This window comes from Trachurus trachurus (genome assembly GCF_905171665.1).
Source record: "Trachurus trachurus genome assembly, chromosome: 16".
Lineage (NCBI taxonomy): Eukaryota > Metazoa > Chordata > Actinopteri > Carangiformes > Carangidae > Trachurus > Trachurus trachurus.
In genome coordinates, this window is record NC_139902.1 from 11,655,031 (window position 1) to 11,676,790 (window position 21,760).

A 21,760-nucleotide genomic window follows, 5' to 3' on the forward strand; every position below is an offset into this window, starting at 1 on the left:
TCAACTGTTCTATCTAATAAGGGCATGAAAAGCCCAAAAATATACTTTAAAAAAAGCAGTGGATGCATGTAGCAGAAAATGAACAGACTTTAAGAACAGGGATCTCAGAGCTGTAAGTGCAACACCTGACAAGTGGCACGATGTAACTGGATACCTATTTATTCCATTGGTTTGAGATACTTCAGTAGATATACTGTATCTGCGGTGTGTGTGCTGTCCTTTTAGTTTTCTTCACATACACTTCATTGCCATTCAAATGTTAATGATGTTCTTTTTTACTCCATGCTATGTTTTTTTTTTTTTTTTTTTACAGGTAGAGTCTACTTAAAAGTACAGCTAATTCAAACTGACATAATATAACACAATGAGCATGATGCATTGTATCTCCAGCAGTGTCAACATTGCTCAAATTAGTTCCACCATCTAAAACAGTTACACTTTTACACATTTATGCATCTGTGCTTTTCAGTAAAATTAAAAAAGCAACATTTTCAATCCAGGTCATAGCAGTATATTCAGCTTGGTGTTTTGTGGCCTAGGCCTACTTTCCACCTACCTCCCTACATCTTCATCTTGTGTGTCTGTCTGGACCCATAGCGCCGTGTCTTAGAGGAGGTTTTACCACAGTAGGCTAATGTAAACCGAGAAGACATATCGATTATTCATTGTATTCTTTGTCCGCAGTTGTTTTAATCCCACCTCAATTAAAATGATGCATTGCATAGGTTATCTAATAGCTATTATTATAATGCTTAGCCTATTTTACATACACAGGTCCCTGTGCTTCAGAGGAGCTACTGAAATTATCTACCAATCTATGAAGAAGGATTGTGTTTGAGTGACCTTTATTATTTCCCATATTATCAATGAACAGGCCAAACCTACAAGTGGAAATTAATGTGTCCACTTGCATTGTGTATTTTCTTCTTCATTAGTGGGGCGGAAATTCGTGGCAGCAACATGGGATTATATTTCTCAACTGAGCACTACAAAGCAAAACCCGATCCGCTGCTATTACGTAACAGCCGGTGACATAACTCTCTCCAGCCCGGGATGGTCAGGGCGCACGGGGAGAGCAGGGAGGAGGAGGAGGGGGGGGAGGAGAGGTAGGGGCCGGGGAGCGCGGCTTGTGCACGGCCAGGCCGGTCCAGCTGCACTCGCTCCACTCTGCTGCTTTAACCTCAAGGGGGAATTAAATTATTTCAAAACATTCACACAGGCACGGAGGAGGTGGACTGCTGAACCAAGGAAGGTGGACAGAGAGAGAGGGTAAAGAGGATGACAGCCGACTTTTGGGACCGGCTGTAAAGGACGGGAAGGAAGGAGGCGGGATGGCTGTGCATGTTTTCAAATGCCTGCGCCGGCCCGGGCGCTAGAGCAACCAACAGGTAGTATCCTGCAGGAGCGCCACTGTTGATAACATTAGTGCATGCATCTTCTGTCCAATGGCGGCAGGTGGAGTTCATAACAAATCGTTTGTGTGTATTTGTGTGTGTGTGTGTGTCTGTGTGTGAGAAGTGAGTGTGTAGGGCCACCCAGTGTTTTGACAGGAGAGTTATGGACTATGAAGAGCTCGACGTGCCCCCCGTTGACACCCCCATCAAAAGAGGTAAGAGGATCCATCACTGAGGTTGTACTCTGCAGATTACATGTGTAGGGCCATTTAAACTCGCATGCCTCTGCAGATAACATGGTCAACAAATAACTTGTTTGCTCTGGTTGTGTTATTTCATGTCCGTGCACCAAGTAAACCTTGCACTGATCTCCCAGCATGCCATCCTCTGCCCCCTCTCTATCTCACTTTTGCTCACCAATTCCCTGCACCAGTCTCCTGTTTCTGTATCCCCAAGTCACTGCACTCACTATTATCTTCTTTCCCTCCACTCTCATCCTTACCCCATTAACCCTACTCATCCTTTTCATTGGGGTGTGGTTATTAAGGTGCTGTGAGTGGGTAAGAATGGCAGTAAGCCGTAGTAATCCTTGGGGATTAGGTGTTATTTTTGCTTCTGTTTTTGGTCAATGCTTTTCTATTCAGAGCCTCTCCCGGGCTAAAATCAAACCATTGGCAGTCACTGGAGATAAGACACCTTGTCCCTGTGCCACGGAGACCCACTGCACACCTTTCCTACTAGTCTCATAGCACAGAGGCACAATTTTCTAGAGTTACTCCTGCAACAAGTACGACCATATGGGCAACTGCATCTTGCTTGATGAACTTGAAGTGCAGGTGTTCTTTTTTTTTTTTTCTTTTTTCTTTTTTGCATAGGTGGAACAATATTTGATATATTTTTAAACATTGCATTGGGGGGCAATTTAAAAGAGCATGAGAGTAGCTTTGAAAGGCAACACATGTCACAGACTTAAAGACACAGCAGTCAAGGGTCGACAAACACAGATAAAAGAATTCATCAATATCAATGACACAGAAGCATGCAGTTTCTGTTTTACTTTGATGATTTTTGAGAAAAAAAACCTCAAGAGTATAACATTTATCCACAAACAATTTCCTGTAACCTTTGACTGTTTCTGTTGAGAAGGTTTAAACTGTTCATTGAAAGTTAGATTAGAAAGTAAAGAAAACCAAAGGTAATGTAAGTAATTACATTCTACCTCAATTTTCATATTTTATTTAAAACGATGTGTTTTGTCTAGAGTGATTTAAGAGCACAATTACAAAGACACAATTTGAAACAGAGGGCAAGAGTGAAAAGACTCATTACTGTATATTTTCTGGAAAGCTTACAGTAGAATATAATCAAGAGAGAAAGACAGAGTAGAGTACAGTATGTAGTTGCACTGCAGGTAAAAATAGACAACTTTTTTTTCTTTTTCTTTTTTTTTCTTTTTTACCACAGTTTCTGTTAACTTAAACCTCACTTTCCCACCTTGGTTCAGTGAAACTCAAGCTACGTAGCCACATGTTGCTGAAACCCACAGCATTACATTAGAAATTCTTGTGAAGGGGGCAAAAGTCCCTGCAAGAAAGACCAAGAGTCCCTGCTGCAGAGGCCCAGGTTTGAATCTGACCTGCCCCCTCTTTCTCCCCTGCCTTACCCATCTATCTCCGCTGTCCCACAAATTAAGGCAAAAATGTTACAGTGGCGAAAATTAATTGTTAAATGAATTGAAAATGTTGCACTCTACTGGTGGAGCTGGAACCACGTAATACACAAATTACAACACAGGCTTTTTTAAAGATGAAATAAAATATGAAAACAAAGGTTAAAGGATTCTGTGAGAACAACAACAGCAGCTGTAATGCTGTAATGGTGTTTTAATCTGTTTGAAGTGAAGTTTCAGTGTGGTTGTGCTGTTTCTCACACTGCTGAGATGGCTCATCTGAAGGTAATGAGTGTCTTGGTTTTAGTGGCTGATGTGGGTGTCTTCTCATTTTTCTTGAGCACAAGGTTTGCGTGTCTAGTACCTCATTGTTCCTCATTGCTCTTCCCCCTGTGGAGTAAATCTCTGCTCCGATTTATTATTGGATACCAACTGGCTGGTGTCCCACAGGGATATATTGTGGGTCCGATCATCTTGTGTATGTTAATGTGCTCAAATTTCAAATACATATATTTGTTTCTATTGTATGTATATCTCATGGTCTGCCTGCTTATGTCTTGCAACTTAATACAGATAAGTATGATTTTATTTTTATGAGACCATGATTTTGGCCTTTCTAATATTTTTAAACCCTTTAAGATCACTTGTAAAAGTATGAGCAGTTTGTTTTTTCTGTAACAAGAAAGCTTACAGATTTAAAAAATATATATCCTTGAAACAGTGAAATTTTATTTTATTTTGTTTCGCCTTGATTGTCCAGATTTCCTTTTTTATTTTACTTAATTGCTTCATTTAAGTGAAAATAGAGAGCATTTTATTCATGTTTAGATTCTGACACTGTTTTCACGGCAATTGAAATATTCACTCATATTCATTTTAAAATTAAATTTGTTTTTATATGTTTCATTAGTATTGAGGAAGTGCCCTTACAGGTTGACAACCTCACTTACCCTAACCATCATCCAATCCTGTTTTATCAAGTTAGGTTTCAACTAAATGGTTTTATTTGTTTGTTATTGATGTTACTTACTCACATTTTTTTCTACTTTGGACAGAAGTAGTTTAATGTATTTGCACTATTTTTTTTATGTGGTCTGTATTGGATGCGTTTGTGTTTTATATTCAGGCAAAGTTGCCAGCCTACTCTCTGGGCTCAGGGTCTTCAGTGTTGTTATGTAATGTAGCAACTGTCACTTCAGCACTCAGCTTAGATGTCAGAGTGTAGAGACGCAAGTGAGATTTTGACTGATGAGTGGTGGTGATGTTTGTGCCGCTGTACTTATCAGGCTCTTGTACTCAGCGGTAGGCATGTGTAGTGTGTGTTGGACGTAAGGCCTAGTTTGCCTTTTGCTAAATGTGTACATTTACCTTGTACAGAGGTAGATGGTTCATCAGGTCCTTTTTCCACCATTATCCATCGTCCACAACTGTTCCGAGATCACATTTACGTTTTTAAAATGAAAGACATTCACCTGGTGTGTGTTGTTGGTGACTTTCACCTGACTCATCTCTGTGTGTGACTCAATGGCTTTAATTTTGTAGATTTAATTACAGTGATTTGGTTTTCAGATTAAAACAACTCTGTTTGAATAAGAACAAACATCAAAACGGGTCTTGCTTGGACCATATTAATGCAATATTTATGTAGTTTTGGAATATTTTAACCTTGGTAAATATGTAAAAACAAATCCGCAGCTCTCAGATTGGAGATAATGCGTCTATCAGATAGACGCATTGTCAATCAGATAGACTCTATCTGATTGAAACGTACACGTTTTTACCTTTATTTGGCAAGCACCTTATGAGGTTTGCTCAGTTAGTGTTGAAATTTCTCTGCATTTTCCGTGTGTGTGTGCGTGTACTGCTCTGCTTTCATTCCATGCTTTTTGCTTATGAAGCAAAACTGATTTGATGAGGGGAGGAAAACAGTGGAAACCACAGAGGGCCTGATCAGGCGCCAGACAAAGACCGGCTAGCGCTACGTCTTTCACTGATACTTATCTCCCCTGCCTTCAACCCTCTCTGTCTCACACACACACACTCACACAGACACACACACACCCACACAGATACAGAACTCCAGAAATAACCTCCGTTGGTTCAGAACCGACCGTCCACACACTCACTCGCGTTCACAGCAATTCAGACTTTCTCACAATTGCGGTCAAACAGGCAGACAAAAAAGGAGGACCTATTGCTTCACAGCTTCACAGACACCCACCTTCCTTTGCCTTCATCTGCTGCGTGTATGTGTGTATGTTGGTGTGTGTGTACATGTGCCAAAGACACTCACAAACATAACATAGACAGACACCACTGTAAATGAAAATCCTCTATTTTAACCCATCAATGCTTTTTATCTGTCCACAATCCAAGTACACGTGTTCATCAACAGTTACCAAAAAAAAAGCTACTGTGCTCTGCAAGGCCTGGACCAAACCGCTATTGATTTGTAATTTGTAATAGCTGAATGAGTATTAGCATCAGTTTAAGTCAGAGCCTGCTCAATTGCACATTTTTTTTATATTGCATGTACATTGCGCTTTATGTACTGACCCTATGGAGGTTTCAGTGATGGAATAAGTATTCAGATTATTGAGGTAAAAGGACCAACATGGAACTATGCAGTAACAAGTAAAATGTCCTGTGTTCAAAGTAGCACAATTATGAGCAAGAAACTGTATTTAAAGGGACAACGAGGAGTTTCTATTTGGTTATAAAAAAGTTTCACATTAATGTGGATGAATCTACGCTACCCACACTTGTTAATGGCTCCGTTTTCGGTTTCACGGACGCTGCCCGGCGAGTCATGAGAATAACGCCGACAAATCGCCGTTTATGGTCGGAACTACGACGGTATGTGATCGTCTTCGAACCTCTGACTTTAATTCTTGATGAATGAAAACATTCTTGGCAAGACGTCCGTCTTGCGCCAGTCCAAGAATTTCACAGTGCGCGCGGAGGCTCATGGTAAATGTAGTATGAGAACACTTTGCTTTCCAAAACTCCTCGTTGTCCCTTTAACTGTAAGCACTCCATTATAATGTAAGCAGTTCATCCCTTCTCGTCTCCTTTACACCTACCTGCCCATGGGACAGGAGATGGAAATTAGCCGTACGGCTACAATTTCTTTTCATATTTACATTTTTCTTTTAAAATGTTCATTAATATGTTTTGTCCCATTTCTAAATAAATAAACTTGAAACTTGTAAACTTTGTTGGAGTTGGTCAAAGTGATGCTATTTTGGTCAGTTTTTAAACTGTAACCCCAGCTGTCAGATAAATGTAAAAGGGGAAAGTTTACAATATTTCTTTCAGAATTGCAGCAGAAGTATGAAATAACAGAAAAGCAAAATAGTCAACTTAAGTAAAAAGGTTTAAAATTTGTATTAGAGTACCGCACTTGAGCAAATGTACTTAGTTCCAACCCTGGCATGTTTTGAATCATGGTCAAAAGCTGATGAAGCAGTTGTTTGGTAATGTTGTTTAGTCCTGGGTTCAGTCTCTTAAACAGAGTTCAGCCTTCGCGAAAACGCGCGCTTAAAAAACACAGCATATTGCAAGTAATGGTTCTTTTCATTTGGGTTTTATCAGAGCTTGTAGGACAGATTTCCAGTAATTGTTGTTTATCTTTAATTGACTACCTGCATCTTTTTGTTTCCCTTAGGAGGAGCTGTGTCCAAGAAGACTCATCTGAGTGAGTTCTCTATAAAAACACTGTATCTGTTAGGTTAGCATGTGTGTGTGCATGTGTGTCTGCATGTGGCATTGGCATTGCTTGTGTTTGTGCTAGATATTTGTGCATGCATTGTGGTTAACTTCATAGTTAGTGAACATACAACACTGCACCTGTAGAGCCACACACACACACACACACACACACACACACACACACACACACACACACACACACACACACACACACACACACACACACACACACACACACACACATATGCACACTGTGTGGTATAGCTGGAGTTGGGCCATTAGCAGCACAGTGTGTGTGTGTGTGTGTGTCGCACCTGTGCTGCCCGCCACACACACACACACACACACACTATGGTTTTGCCACTTTGGCATCTGAAAGCAGATGACAGCGATAACATCTTGTCTTTTTTTAACTTTTTGGTTTAACACTTTCTGCCACAACTTTAGCACACCTGGGTATGTTATCAAGTGTGAAGATACTGTGTGAAACGCACCACCAACCTTCATGTTAGGTGGTGTGGTGGTTATAAACAAACTGGGTGTCAATAATAACAAATTTATCAATCATTGCTGATGAGTGAGTGAACGTGTGTCTAAAGCCAGATATCTATAGAGATAGAGATCCATGGTGGTTGTGTCGTTCGGTGGATCAGTCACAGAGAGATGAGATAGAGCCGGGGAAAGCCGCGATAGATCCTGATGAAGTAAATTAACTCGAGTACAGTACATGAGAAGAGTTCTGATCCATTTCTGCTCATTTTAGAGTTTCCATTTTCTGATTTATTCTTCTTCACTTCAATTCAGAGGCAAAACTTCCACAACATTTATCTGTCATATACAATCAATGTGGTAGAAAGACCAAACTACGTCTTCCATCACTGCAGGTGAAGTTGTTGCAAGAAGAAATGAACAATTATTTGACTAACTCGTGTGTAGTTTTTAAAGTCAGTGCAAAGAAACATTCATTTGCACCCCAACCATCAGCAGGATGAATTGAGTTTGAGAATGAATTCAGTTCAATTCAAAAAACTTTATTGTCTATTGCAAGGATAGAAAATTGTCATTAGTTTGGGCTCCAAAACAGTCAGACATACAAACACCAACATAAACACTCACATTAAAAAATCTCACATAAAACGCTATAAAATTCACATGACGCTCGACGAATAAAATTATCTTACTCGACTGAAATGTTTCTATAACATACTTCTTTTTCTGCTTCCTCAGTTGCTCCTGTTGCAAAACGTTTGATATAAATTCTCAGGGCATCTTAAAGGTGCCAGTCGATGTATAGCTAAATTTTTTGACGTGTTGACCAAAGTGAGGGGGTGGAGGATAACAACAAAGGGATAAGGAAAAGTACCTTGAGAAAAAAGCAGAGCTAGGGGACAGTCCCCCCTTTCCTTTGTCTGTCTGTGTGTCTATCTGTCTCTCTCTCTCTCTCTCTCTCTCTCTCTCTCTCTCTCTCTCGCTCACACACACATACACTGTCACGCGCACACATGCTAACAAGGAAGGTGAGGCGGTGACTGACACTCAAAAGTCTGAATATGTGTGGTGAAGCTGCAGTGAGCACCCAGCCAGCCTTGCCTAAGGACGACGAAGAAAAAAAAAAGGCAGAAGAACGGCTGAACGAATAGGTGGTGCAAAAGAGAGAGAGTGTGAAAAGGAAGAACATTGATAGACAAAGTGAGAGGAAAAGTGAGTTTGTGAAAGTGGGACAAACATCTGAGACAAGTGGAGGAGTGGTGATGATGCGAGGTAGGGATGAAGTTCTTTGGTTGCTGTGTATGAGTGTGTGTTTGTGTGTATGTTTGTGTGTGGGCAGTGCAGGATATTTTATCAATTTGATCAAGTTTGTGGTCGTAGTTTTTCGCCATAATATCCAGATTTTATAGTGAACGATTGTCATAATAATAATAACACATGTAATAGTGATAATTCCTTGTAATGATGGCACATCAAGGTTCTTTAATGTTTTTGTCAAAACTCCAAAATAATATGAATTCACGCAGACGGGTTTAGGCACCGACGGCATCAGCTATTTCAGCTTTATCACATGATGTGGTTACGCGCTTCACTCAGGTTCCCACTTTTCTTTTTTGATACCATCGGCTTTTACAGTGAAAGTTCAAAGTGGCTTAGAATTCATAATTTCTTCCCGAGTCCAAAACATTTCAAAATTATATGTTTTACTTAATATTTGCACTTACATCTGTGAGAAATCCCGTACCCAGACACGACAAATTCAGACGGATGATCTTTGTTTTGAAACTTAATTGTGTCTCTTCAGAGTTCTCGATTGGCTGACTGTCGGGTACGTTCACATCAATACGTGTGTTTCACTTGTATGGTTTGGTAACATGACTCAATTCTGAGCTCCCTTTGATGGATTAAAGATTTGAATCATGTCTCGGATATTTCTCCCCCCTCTCACTCCCACATATACAGTGCAACTAAGGTAAGAAACTGAGCTGATTTTAACGGGCGAGAATTGTGGTGCAGTGAGTTGTATAAAAAGTTGTACTCATTCAAACAGATTTCTCATATTTTGAGTTGATTCGCATTGGTTTTTGTTTAGTGCTGTCATGCTTCTATTGTCAGTGATCTCAACTGACAAAGTGAAACCACTGAAAACCCAAGGGACCAGATTATAAAATGACATTTGAAAAACTTTTTGCAAACACTTCCACTGAATTCTAACCCATGTAAAAACAGGATGCTTCACAACTGCAGTGCATTAGATTTAATGGACTGACTCCATACTCCACACGCATGCAGCAGACAGGATTCAGAGGACATGGTAAATACTGTGAAACTGTGATCATAAAAATGGCAATACATTCTATTTCATGTGCACAAATATTCAAAATTAATAGAATAAAAGCACACAGAGGACAAGAGGTAAATAATGAGAAATAATGAATATGGTCTGCGCAACACACTAGACAGTTTTTCAGCTGCAACGTGAACACACACACACACACTAAAATATACACACAGATCTGCAGCTGCTTGTTTGATGGCGCGTAGATGTAACTCGTCTCAGTCCTGCAGCTGTGTGCAGGAAGAGAAGGATTGCTCCCGCTGCAATATATGACTTTATATTTTTAGTCTTGTTGTTGTTCTTTTGTCTCAGCCGGTAAACAATTAATTATCTAATCTTCTAGCAGTACACACTCTCAGTGGACTTAGTACCGTCACAGTTGTTGTTGCGTTCGGGGGATTCCTATGTAGATTCTTATAGAGTTTCTTTATCAGAAAGGATTTCCTTGTTCCTTTGGGTGCAGAACCCTGCACACAGCACTTCCAAAGCAGCAGTAGCGGTTGGCTTCACATCAAAGCAAAGATCAAAATCGCAGGTGACACATTCCCTCCCAAAATATGGTAAAAGAAATACAACTGCTGAGCTGATTCATCCCCTTTGCCACTGTCAAAACACTACCTCTTTCAAACACCCCCAAATTCATTCTACACTTCAAAGTCCAATATGATAAATCTGATGCTAATTAGTTCAGTTCTGCTTTGGTAATTTGTCTTTTTCTCAGACAAGGTGCTGTGGGTAAAATTTTCTCATTTTGTTATTTTCACATAGCCCATTGAAAGAAACTTGGTAAGGAGTTCACAAGTACGTGTCACAACCAACACAGGCTGATTCACGAACATAAAGTCCCTTCACGCCTGCAGACCTGTAGTCAGTCCACAAATATGTCTTATATTCAGTACAGAAAAATGGGTTGATATTAAAAAACCTTGCTCTGTAATTATCAACAAGTACTTTTGCTTGATGATAGATACTATATGAGTCTCTTCTTTATTTCTTTTTCTGGTTTGGGCTTCAGACCTAACTTGTGGCATCTTGCAAAGGAAATTATAATCTGATAAGCAAGTTTAATTATTATTTCAGTGGGTCAGTTTTAGAGCCATTAGAAACGATGTTCTGCTTTGCGGCAGGAGAAATGACGGAAAAGTTGGATTTGATTTTATACGTCATATGATATTTACCTTTCTCATTAACCATTTTTTCAAATGGAATCGCAAAATCTACATATTGTATATCATAATGCATAATATTGAATTTTGATACAGCAGAAAATACAGCGTTATCGTGATGCATCTTCTTTTAAATTAAAGTGTTTGGAATATTTTAAACAACTTGCCTCTGCAATATATTTAACTGAAATTAAAGAAAAATGTACATGAAAGAATATTGCAACATGAATTAAAAAAGAAAATCTACTATGAATTATAATTAGAAACATTATTGTCTGAATGTTTTTATCACTTCACATGAATTCGGAAAAATAAACTTTCAACTAGTAATGTTGTAACTAAAATATAGCGGTCTAACAACGCTTTATACGACAATTTGTGACTGATTTACAGTCTATTTGTTAAGCAATAAAAACAGTTTTTTAGTGTGTTTGTATGTGCCTACGTGTATACAAGCTTTGTCTGCACTCTTGCGTGTGCACCAAAGGTAAGCTTCCGTCAGAGGAAAGTTGAGGTTTTTTGTCCGTTTACAGTGCAAAGAACAGACTGCTGACGAGGCAGAGACTGAATGAGTTGAGTGGCAGTCTGTACCATCGACCCCCAGATGTTCCACATAGACACACATACACACACACACACACACACACACACACACACACACACACACACACACACACACACACACACACACAAGCGCACATACGCAATCAATTTCACGCAAAAGTGGTGAAAGTACTGAGATAACCTCTTTCTAGGTTGAACTCTTTGGTTTTTTTTTCTCTTCTTGTTTCTTTCATTTTCTCAGTGTCTGGTATTTTGCAATAGGCCTACGTTTCATTTTATTTCCCACTCCTAAATGTTTGTGTATATTTAAGGCTTGTTTGATTTATTGTATTTGGAAGGTTAGAGGTCAGATTCAGAGTCACCAAACGTCGAAAACTCGGAAGATGCTCCACTCGAGAGAAACCTGTAATTGTTACATGATTTCTCTTTGTTTTTTTACAATGACCCTGACTGAAATGTACTGTGGGAGTGTGAAAATCATTAATGACACAAAATACTGATTGAAGGGTGTGAATGAGACCATCTCTGTGAAGGAGCGTCTTGGTAAACTTTGTACTCGGAAGCGTGGGAGGTGGCACTATTTTGACATGCCAGAATATTTCCATCACTGCGCAAACTATACTCAAACGTCGGGTCGTTTTACATCGTGCTGCACATAATGCATTAATTTTATAATTAAAAATGAATATTGATTGAAAAACAAATCTCACTTAAGTATACACTAAATACGTTAGTACAGCTGTGTGTGGTGAATTTACGATTGGATGGTTCGATCAAGTCATTTTCTTTATATAGCACATTTTACGTATGTGTGCTTTTCCGTAAAATACAAGAAACATTTCAAAAGAATGAGGTAAAAAGGAGATATATAGATTACACACACACACACACACACACACACACACACACACACACACACACACACACACACACACACACACACACACACACAAAGAAAAAGGCAGCTTTTAAAAGAAGACACAGTTGCAAGTGCACATAGGAAGTACTAGGTTGTAGCCGGTGAGCATATAGGGAGAGGCCGTATCATCAGAGGTCTTGTAAACAAGTACTTGAAAGTCAGTTCTGTACTGTAGAGACCAATGAGGTATTTTCACACAGCTGTGTTGTAGTTTCTCAGTCCCAGTTACCACTCTGGCTGCAATACTTTTAATGACCTAAAGCCCACTTCGTGTCTTTTTGGGAAGTCGTGAAAAATCTGATGATACCAATAGCAAACATGTATAGATTTAATAACGGTGGATCAGAAACTGAACTTTGTGGAACCCCACATAAAAATATTGACTTCTTCAGATGTGAAGGTGCCAGTAGTTTGAAATAAGTCCACTAAAAATATGTTGTGAACCACTGCAGAACATGTTCTTATAACCCAATATAGTTTTCAGGTATTTAGTTGAATGCCATGATCAAAAACATCACAAGTGGCATTTAGCATCTTGTCGCACAGGTTGTGGGGGGGCTAGGTAACGTTTATCTCAAACGTGAGTGAGGAAGAGACATGTAGAGAGACGTTGCGTATAATTTAAACAGTTCTCAGGGCCGATTGACTAGGTGGCGTTATTGCAAATTGTGGCATATTGCAACTAAAGTAAACAGTGTTCTTACTAAGAATTATATGCTTAAAGGTGTACAGAAATGGCCGTTTTTGTCCTGTTTGTCGCGCCGAGTTGTCACGAGCTGCAACACGAGTTTACCCGGGTAAGGAAAACGAATTTGATTGGTCGTTATCGAGCGGGCGGGATATTCAAAGTTTGGGGCGAGACCGAGCTCCGTGTGTGTGTGTCCAATATCAGTGGCTGGTGAATCGTGTACAGGCTGACGTATAATCCGTGCGCCTGCATTATCCAATGCGGAAAAAAAAATACACACTTTCATCCCGGATTTACTCAAAAATAGAATTTTGCACAAAGTTTGGCCTACATCGTCTGATAGATGAGTTATTACACTAATTTTATGACCCAGAGTGGGCTTAAATTCAATTTTCTTTTCTGTACACCTTTAAGCAGCTATGATAATTGTTATAGAACACTTACCTCACATGAGAAACCATAGAGATGCAGATTTACAGTAAAAAATAAATATATTTCACCACAAAACTTTTTAATTGGGTCATGTTGAACTGTGAAGCACTTCTGCTATGTGAGGAGTGAAAAAGTGAAATGTTTAATTCAAAGCACGTCTTAGCTGGTATTTAGCCATATTGTGTGCAAGATATAAAAACCCAGTCTTAGGTTACTGAAGGACAGTCTAATGGAAGAATTGTAGGCAGTTTGTTGTGTTTTCTTTTTTTAGTGTGTTGATCTCTATCTTTCTCTCTCTCTCTCTCTCTCTCACACACACACACACACACACACACACACACACACACACATGCGTGTAAACACACACAAGGAGATGCTTGGTTTGATTGGTCTAGGCCTGTGGCTGGAGATAAGACAGAGAGACAAAAAACGTGAATGTAGGTTCCTCCGTGTATATCTGGTGTCAGGTTAATTTCATTCTACAGCCTCTGGTGTCTGGATACTCAATCACCATCAAAGACAGATCGATTTGGTTCAGTGTGCGACTCCCAAAAGAAGTAATGATTTAATTTGCTTTGTGTATCATTTAAATTTAGTCGAGTAACAGTATCACCAGAGTTAAATGGTAACGTGGACAGTTGATGGGGGAGCAGCACATGTGATTGCTGTGTGCGTTTTGTGTGTGCGAGTGCGTGTGTGAACAGTGAAAGGTTGTGGGTCACAGTGGATTTCCTGTTGTTTGAGGTTGACAATCAGAACTGAAATAGCGAAAAATAGAGACCACTGATGTTTTCTCCACCTACCATCGTTGCAGCTCAGTAACCTTTTTTTTATTTAAAAAAATGGTATTTAGGCGTCTGCAGGAAAACATTTCCAATGAGCAATTTTACCAAATCAAATATAATTACTGTAAAATCAGTGAAATTCTCTAATCCTTATCTATCTATCTTGAGGTTAATCAGTCACGTCTATTAGCAGCTGCTGCAAACTTATCAGATTTGATGATCAATCCTGCTTTGTCATACACACTTAGTAATTTCTTCATCTGTATTTATTTTACCTCAGACTGGAGCTGAAGTCACGTCGGGAGCCTTCAGGTGATCCCTGTGGCAGTAGATAAAGAGGGCACACACTGACACACTAACACACACTCGTGTGTGTGAATAAATCTGACACAGTTATGCACGGAAACGCAAATACTACCGTATACTGTATAAGCATTTACACAAGCCTGGCTTGCAGAAGACGTTCACACTGTCAGCGCATTTGTAAAAGGAAGACAGAAGATGACAGGAACAGATAAAGTTGTAGATTATTTAGGGTTAGAAAACAAAAGGAAGGCAATAGTGCACGCTCTGCTTCCTGTATGTGTGTCATCATTCAATGTTAATGTAGCAGTGTCATATAATGTGAATTTTTACAGCATGTGATGCACGGTTCTGCATCAGTTTTGTTTGAGAGGATATATTTTTGAGGACAAACCATAAAACCTTCCACACACGTCACCAGGACAGCCTGACAGCTTTAATGGATCAAATCACTTTTGATTGTGACAAAAAAATCGCCACCAGGCAAAAGGCTGAGGGGTGTTTGCAGAGATCAGGGGCACGGAGGGGGGTGGGGGGGGGTGGTGGGGTGGGAGGGGGATGGCCATTACTGGCAGTGATGAAGGAGAGAGTGCATTACTGGCAGCTGTGTCCTTTATGAGCGAGACAGAGAAGGATTCACAAAGAAAGAGATGACATGAAAGAGGGACAGTCAGATTGAAAGAGAAGCCAGTCAACCACTTAAAAGGACTCTGAGGTTGACACCTTCATATTCTCCGCCTGGCTCCATTTGCAAATATTCCACACTACCTGAAGACTCTGTCCTCGTCGTATTTGATGTTGTTTTTGTTCATTAAGTCAGGAGGTGTTTAAGAGGAAAATACCTTTGGTTTACTCTGGTCACACAACAAATGATAGATGTTTCAGGGGAAGTACAGCAGGTCTGACTGTGGGAATCGTTCTTCATTTTATGTGTTTGGGCAAAAATATGCAGTGTCATTCTACAGTAGTTCAGACTGGTATTTCTCAAATCTTTGCTGTTTGTTGGTCAGTTTTAGTCATGTCGTAAAAATAAAGTTTCATTTCATAAAACTGATTCATTTACATTTCTTTTGTCTTTGCAATTCACGTTAACGTTTTAATCGTTTACCCTCATCATCCTGTCACCTGCCTTGGGTTGTTCGTTTTGTGAAACTGATGATCCAGTATCTGTGAACTGAAAAGTTGTTTGCTTGCAAACTCATACTGAGTGAAGCTTTGAAAACGGCCACATTAACTGCTTCTCTTTCTGTGTTTTTTTTTCTTCAGCTCAGATTGAAGTTATTCCGTGCAAGATCTGTGGTGATAAATCCTCTGGAGTGCATTATGGAGTCATCACATGCGAAGGCTGCAAGGTGAAACGCAACTGCATTAGATACAGCGTGTGCACACTCTCACAAACACAAACTCACAGACACACAACTTTAACAGCGATACAACAGGTCTGGCTACACCTAAAGCTATCAGCTTCTCTAAAGCTAACACTATATTTCGTTTGCTGTAACCTGTTGTGGGTTTATGTTGGTTAGCCTCAGGATGGACAGACCATGGTGTCTCTCTCTCTGTTGACCTACTTCCCAGCAAGAAACCAAACAAGCTTTCCCAAAATGTCTTTAATCATTAGAGTGAGACCAGTTTATCAAGCAATGGCAAGTGTTTCTAAAATAACATTAGATAAAATAATACTTTATTAATCCCCAAAGGGAAATTCATTTGTCTGGCAGCTCATCTCCCATTTGCAGAAGAATTAAAAAGCCTGATGGCTGAAGGTACAAAGGATCAACTACATCTGTAGGAGCCAATATTGTTGTGAAGTCGGTTGGCTTTAAAGCTAAGTTCAGTCTAAAGTGTTTGCCACTGCAATATCTCTCCGTCCTGCAGCGAAGAGAGAGGAGCCGTCCACCACTGCTGTTTTTTGGTCCATCGAGGTGTTATATGAAGTTGATCCTAGTTGTTCAGAATGGCCTCAACCATCGTCAGTGTCAGCATCTCTCCACCTCATCCCCCAGTGCGTCCATCAGGGAAACATGACTGAAGTCTCCTGATATTATTAAAAGTGCCTCAGGATGTTTAGTCTGTATCCTAGCAACGACTTCATGGAGAACGTCACAGCGGTTGCCATGGATGGGACGTACACAAGTACTGATGATATGAAAAATGTCTACTTTCTGAATCTCCACCAATATCTCCAGCTCATCACTCAACTCTCGAGAGTTGACATTTCCCCTGATGGCAGAAAGGGCCTCCAGTACATTTCCACTTTCAAGCCTGTCACCTTTGCACGAGCAGCACGGCAACCACGAAAACACCTCTTCATCTCAGCTGGAGCAGGGTGGCGTCCTCCAGACCTGCTCCGTTTTCAATGAAAAAAGCTCCTCTCCTTGACAAACTCCTCTCCCCACAGATGTATCCATCAGTAATTGACAAAACAGGACAAAAACATAAAAAAAATCAAGCAAAGATTGAGCAAAAACTCAGAGCTACCGGACTTTGCTGCTCCCAGTTGAAGCTTCTATTTTGCTATCGCATAAGTAACAAGAAAATACAGAGAGAGACTTTATGCCATCTTAGTTCATCAATTAGAAGTGTCAGGTTTAATTTTCAACTGTAAAATGTCCATAATGCTCACTACATATCACATTTTGAATAACTGACATACCATCATCAGACGTTTGTAACACAAATATCAATATATCAGCCTCAAAGGCCCTGTTTCTTTTTGACTGTTAACCATGAGTGTATCACCCCTCAGGGATTTTTCCGGCGCAGCCAGCTGCCCACCGTGTCGTACTCCTGCTCCCGGCAGAACAACTGTAAGATTGACCGGGCCAGCCGCAACCGTTGCCAACACTGCCGTCTGCAGAAGTGCTTGGCCCAGGGCATGAGCAGAGATGGTGCGACACAAACACACGCACACTGATGCACAGACCGACCCGCTCTGTTCTTAATTCTTAGCATCTTCCTCTTCTTCTTCTTTTTTTTTTTTTTTTTACTTCCTCAGCTGTGAAGTTTGGACGGATGTCTAAACGTCAGCGGGACTCTCTGATTGCTGAAGTGGAGAGGCACCGACAGCAGCAACAGCAGCAGCAGCAGCAGCTTCAGGGAGACGCCCAGTCTCTGCTGTCCTACCCCACCAAAGCCCGACAAGAGCGCTCGCCCCAGCTCCTTCAGCCCATGGCCTCGGCCTACTCCTTCACTCGTGAGGCTGAGCTCCTCTCCTACACCACTGATGTCCATCCGTACGTCGTGTGCTCCCCGAACGAGTCACAGGTGTCAGGAATGATCTACCGAGGCTCCGGTGTCTCTCCGACATTGAGATCCCAGGAGAAGGGGAACAACGGTGGACACCTTGATATTAGAGGTGAGGAGGCACTTGTGTGTGAACACACTTTACTGTGTTGCAGCTGCCTTTATCCTCCTGTTTCTGTCCCTGATATGTTTCTACTCTTCACACCAGGTTTTGACTCCAGACAGCCATCTCATGATCTGATGTCAATTCACCCCTACAACCCTCTGGAGGACCCTTACAGCGTCTATCCTCATTCCCTGCGAAACATAGGTGTGGAAACAGCAACAGTTGGCAAACATGCGCCTAAGTTTGCCGTGTTCTTGATATTAATGAGTGTCTCGACTTCTTTCAGATGAGCTGTGTGTCAGCATTGTGCGTTCCCACAGAGAGACCAGTCAGTACAGAGTGGAGGAGCTGCAGGCTCTCAGATGGAAGCTGTTCAGCCGGGAGGAGATCCAGGCCTACCAGAGCAAAGTATACCAATGACACTGCTTTATGGGTTCTCAGACATTGTCTTGCATTGGTGTGACCTTATTGAGACAGTGTCAAAACAAAACATGTCATTTCAGATGCCACTTCTTTGTTTGATGAATCAAACTGAAAGTACTTGTTTCATCATTTCCTCCTCCTCATGTTTCTTCCTCTTTGATCATGCGGAAAGTTTATGTTCAATTTTAAGTTAACGATACTAAAGCACATTAGAGTATAATATATGCCATTTCTTTTGATATTTGACTGTGGTAAATTATGAGATGTGGAAACTTGATATGTTTGATCAGGAGAAAGAGTGGTAGACTGAGGCATGTGTGGAGGTGTGTAGGATTTGAGCTCTGTCTGGTTGTTTCAGTGTTGATGATGCTGATGTTAAGTTGTAAAATATTCGCTGAAAAGTTAACTCACCGTGTTTTTTTCTCTGTCCTACTCTCAGACAGTGGATGAGATGTGGCAGCACTGTGCCATTCGACTGACCGATGCCGTGCAGTACGTGGTGGAGTTCGCAAAACACATCCCAGGCTTTCGCATGCTCAGCCAGAACGACCAGATCGCGCTTCTCAAGACAGGTGAGGTTACCTGCCACCTACAAAAATGAACCATCAGCTTCCATCTCAATCTAAATGGCTTCGAATCTCTCTTGTCTCGTCCTTCTTTCGGTCACACAGGCTCCATGGAAGTTGTTCTGGTCAGGATGAGTCGGTTCTTCAACACAGAGAACAACACTGTCTTTTTTGATGGGAAATTTGCAGGAGTTGAAGTCTTCAAGTCTTTGGGTGAGGACTTCTCTACACGATCATACATGATGCACATAATGCAGATGTGAAGCCATTTGTGCAATGAGTTGACAATGTAAATGTGGTGGTTTATCAGAGCTCTGTGGTGTCTTTTCTTGCAGCATGTGGCGACTTGATCTCAGCAGTGTTTGATTTTGCTCATGACATATGCGGTCTCAAGCTCAGTGAGCAGCAGATCGCTCTCTTCAGTGCTCTGGTGCTGATCAACGCAGGTAAGATCAGCTCACCTGGAGGCCCACATTTCTTAGAAAAGATTGTGTAGTCCTAATTTTCATATTTCATGTATATATTTATTCATACATTTACACCCAGCATCCACGGTTAACTAATGATGTTACTGTCTAAATCTGATCTTTGCATCATGGACATTACATCACTACAAAACTGTCATCTGTCTTTGTGCAATATTGTTATATTATTATCATAAAGTAGTAAGTTGTCATTTTAACATAGTTTCAGCCATGGTTTTAATGGTTTCGGTCATTCTCGACCTCTCTGCCCCACCTAGTGGCTGATAGTCATGGTAACGTTTACAACAGTGGACATAGTAAGTGCATCTTCTTATACTTCTTTGCTTTTGTTTCTGTCCTTCTGTGCAGACCGTCCATGCCTGGAAGACAGAGGCAGGGTTCAGCGGGTCCAAAGAAGCGTGGAGGCAGGACTAACACACATTTTACATCGAGACAACCAAGACAACCTAGTGCACAAGGTATGTGTCCCTGTATAGAGTACAGGCAAGAATGGCTCAAAAGCAATCGTAGTCATAAGAATACCGTTTTTCTCTACAGGACGTGTTTACTTTGCCCCATCTAAATGTGTCTGTGTCCTCCATTGCAGCTGTACCAGAGGATGGCAGTGTTGCGTTCACTGTGCAGCCTTCACATGGAGAAGCTCCGTTGGTTCAGTCAGCGCTACCCTCTCACTGCTCACTCTCTCTTCCCTCCACTCTACAAGGAGCTGTTCGCCTCAGAGGCAGAGCTGATGCCAGGGACCACTCACTGAGGATTGACTAAAATATGCAAACACACACACATAGACATACATTGTTTTAATCACTTTCTGACAGAATCTATTTTTCTAATAATGAAGACAAATGAGAAAAGCTCAGTGATCTTAGTGTGTTAAGTATTACATGACTTCCAGCAGAGCTTTGTGTTGGTAACTTATGTTAAACATACATTTCAATATTTTGATAGCTTAAAACTATTTTGATTATTCTGAGGAAACATGTGTTATGTTGTTATTTGATGCTGCACTGTCAGTGGGGTACAGGATTCATTTTGTCTCAGGATGCACTATTGTGACTCTGTCCAGTTGCAGCTACTTTGTGTCACAGTGCTGTCAAGACAGAGAGATTCAAAGAGGCAGGTACAGTGACAGCGTTTTGAGGCCAAACTCGAAGCGACATTTCACCCAAAATCTACCTTTTATATACCTAATAATAATCATTTGGCTTAGACGTCTGTTAATGCAATCAGCTTGGAAACACTGCAGATTCAAATCCAAATGAGTTTGTCTGCACATTACAAAACCGGGAAATTTAATATAAGATGACAGTTGTATATATTTATGTAATTATAAACAACATGTTGTGTAAAAAAGCAAAGACGGAATAACGCAGTCACGCGCAATGTGCTTGCTCAGCCAAAAAGCCAGGAAATGTACAATAGTTTTGCAATACAGTTCTGGATGTTGACCCAGTTTCACAACACAACCAGCTTTACACAATCCCCTTCCTCTGTCCATACATGTAATCGATGTGCCATCAAAATTCATACAATGTTCACGCCTAAATCTGGATAAATAACCAGACTGCATCTTTACCCCGCATGTACAATCCTGTTAGAGCTTGTTCGAAACAGCCCTACATTAGTTTGAACAAAATAGATCCACCTGCTTATTATACCCAGTGTTTAAGCCCCAGAGGTTTATGGCTGCAGCATTTCTGTAATATAAATGTTCGAGCCATTTAGCAGAGGTTTAAAGAAGTGACAGTGGACATGGGGTAATCTAAGAAAGTTTGCAAGATCTCACTCTAATACCACCTGAAGGAGCGTCGAGAACAGGCTGTACCCCCATACTTCAGTAATGTTTGATATTTGAGGATAGATATATGTGGAAAAATTGAAATAGATCATATTTGCCCCTTTTCTCCTCCTCACTCAGAACCCAATGGTGGAGTTATGCCTGATTATATGAATGACACACTATACACATAATACACCCCAAAAAAAAACAAGCAGCAACTTGCCTCTTTGTATCTTTATGTCTCTAGAGAAGTGTTTCTCCTCAGGTTGATGTTGTCACAGTTTGACTAATAAGTCTTATAAAGCAGCAGTACCTCTAAAATCCTTTTCCTTTTGTGTTTGAAACAGGCTTTTATATCTTTCAAGCTTTGAAAAGACGTTGCATTAAATGTAGGAAAAATATTCAATTAAAAATGTGGAGATACTGTAGATATCTCTTCCGCTGTGTGCAAACTTTCCCCCTTTTTACAGATGAGCTTACATTTGTTTTGTTTTCTCTACATATCTTTGAACAAAGAAAGACTCAAAAGGCAGTATGGGGGCTTTCAGCATTAAGTACTGTATGTCCGGATGTAGTTCTGTCTGTTCCCAGAGCAGCTGAGATTATAATGAAGATAAGTCCATGTAAATCTTCTAATAAACTGCTGAGGCTGTGACACCAAGCAGATGTGATAACTTTATTTGTCTCTTTGTGAACATG

The 21,760-nt window shown here is 40.6% G+C and overlaps 1 protein-coding gene across 1 annotated transcript; it reads left to right on the forward strand.

Moving 5' to 3' along the window:
* Positions 1–1,127: 1,127 nt before the first annotated feature.
* rorc (RAR-related orphan receptor C) lies at positions 1,128–21,673 on the forward strand. Its single transcript, XM_083988983.1, has 13 exons — positions 1,128–1,388; positions 1,519–1,609; positions 6,731–6,760; positions 15,725–15,810; positions 17,208–17,349; positions 17,457–17,816; positions 17,913–18,014; positions 18,097–18,218; positions 18,673–18,805; positions 18,905–19,012; positions 19,135–19,245; positions 19,633–19,742; positions 19,871–21,673. Exons 2-13 carry the CDS (start codon positions 1,558–1,560, stop codon positions 20,033–20,035), a joined length of 1,521 nt encoding a protein of 506 aa, XP_083845109.1. The 5' UTR covers positions 1,128–1,388; positions 1,519–1,557; the 3' UTR covers positions 20,036–21,673.
* Positions 21,674–21,760: the final 87 nt, after the last annotated feature.

Bases quoted from the DNA above. Each gene is read 5' to 3' on its own strand.
- rorc (XM_083988983.1), top strand. From the start codon at position 1,558: ATGGACTATGAAGAGCTCGACGTGCCCCCCGTTGACACCCCCATCAAA. The intron at 18,015-18,096 runs GTGTGGAAACAG...GACTTCTTTCAG, and splicing joins TCATTCCCTGCGAAACATAG to ATGAGCTGTGTGTCAGCATT. The intron at 19,246-19,632 runs GTAAGATCAGCT...CCTTCTGTGCAG, and splicing joins TCTGGTGCTGATCAACGCAG to ACCGTCCATGCCTGGAAGAC.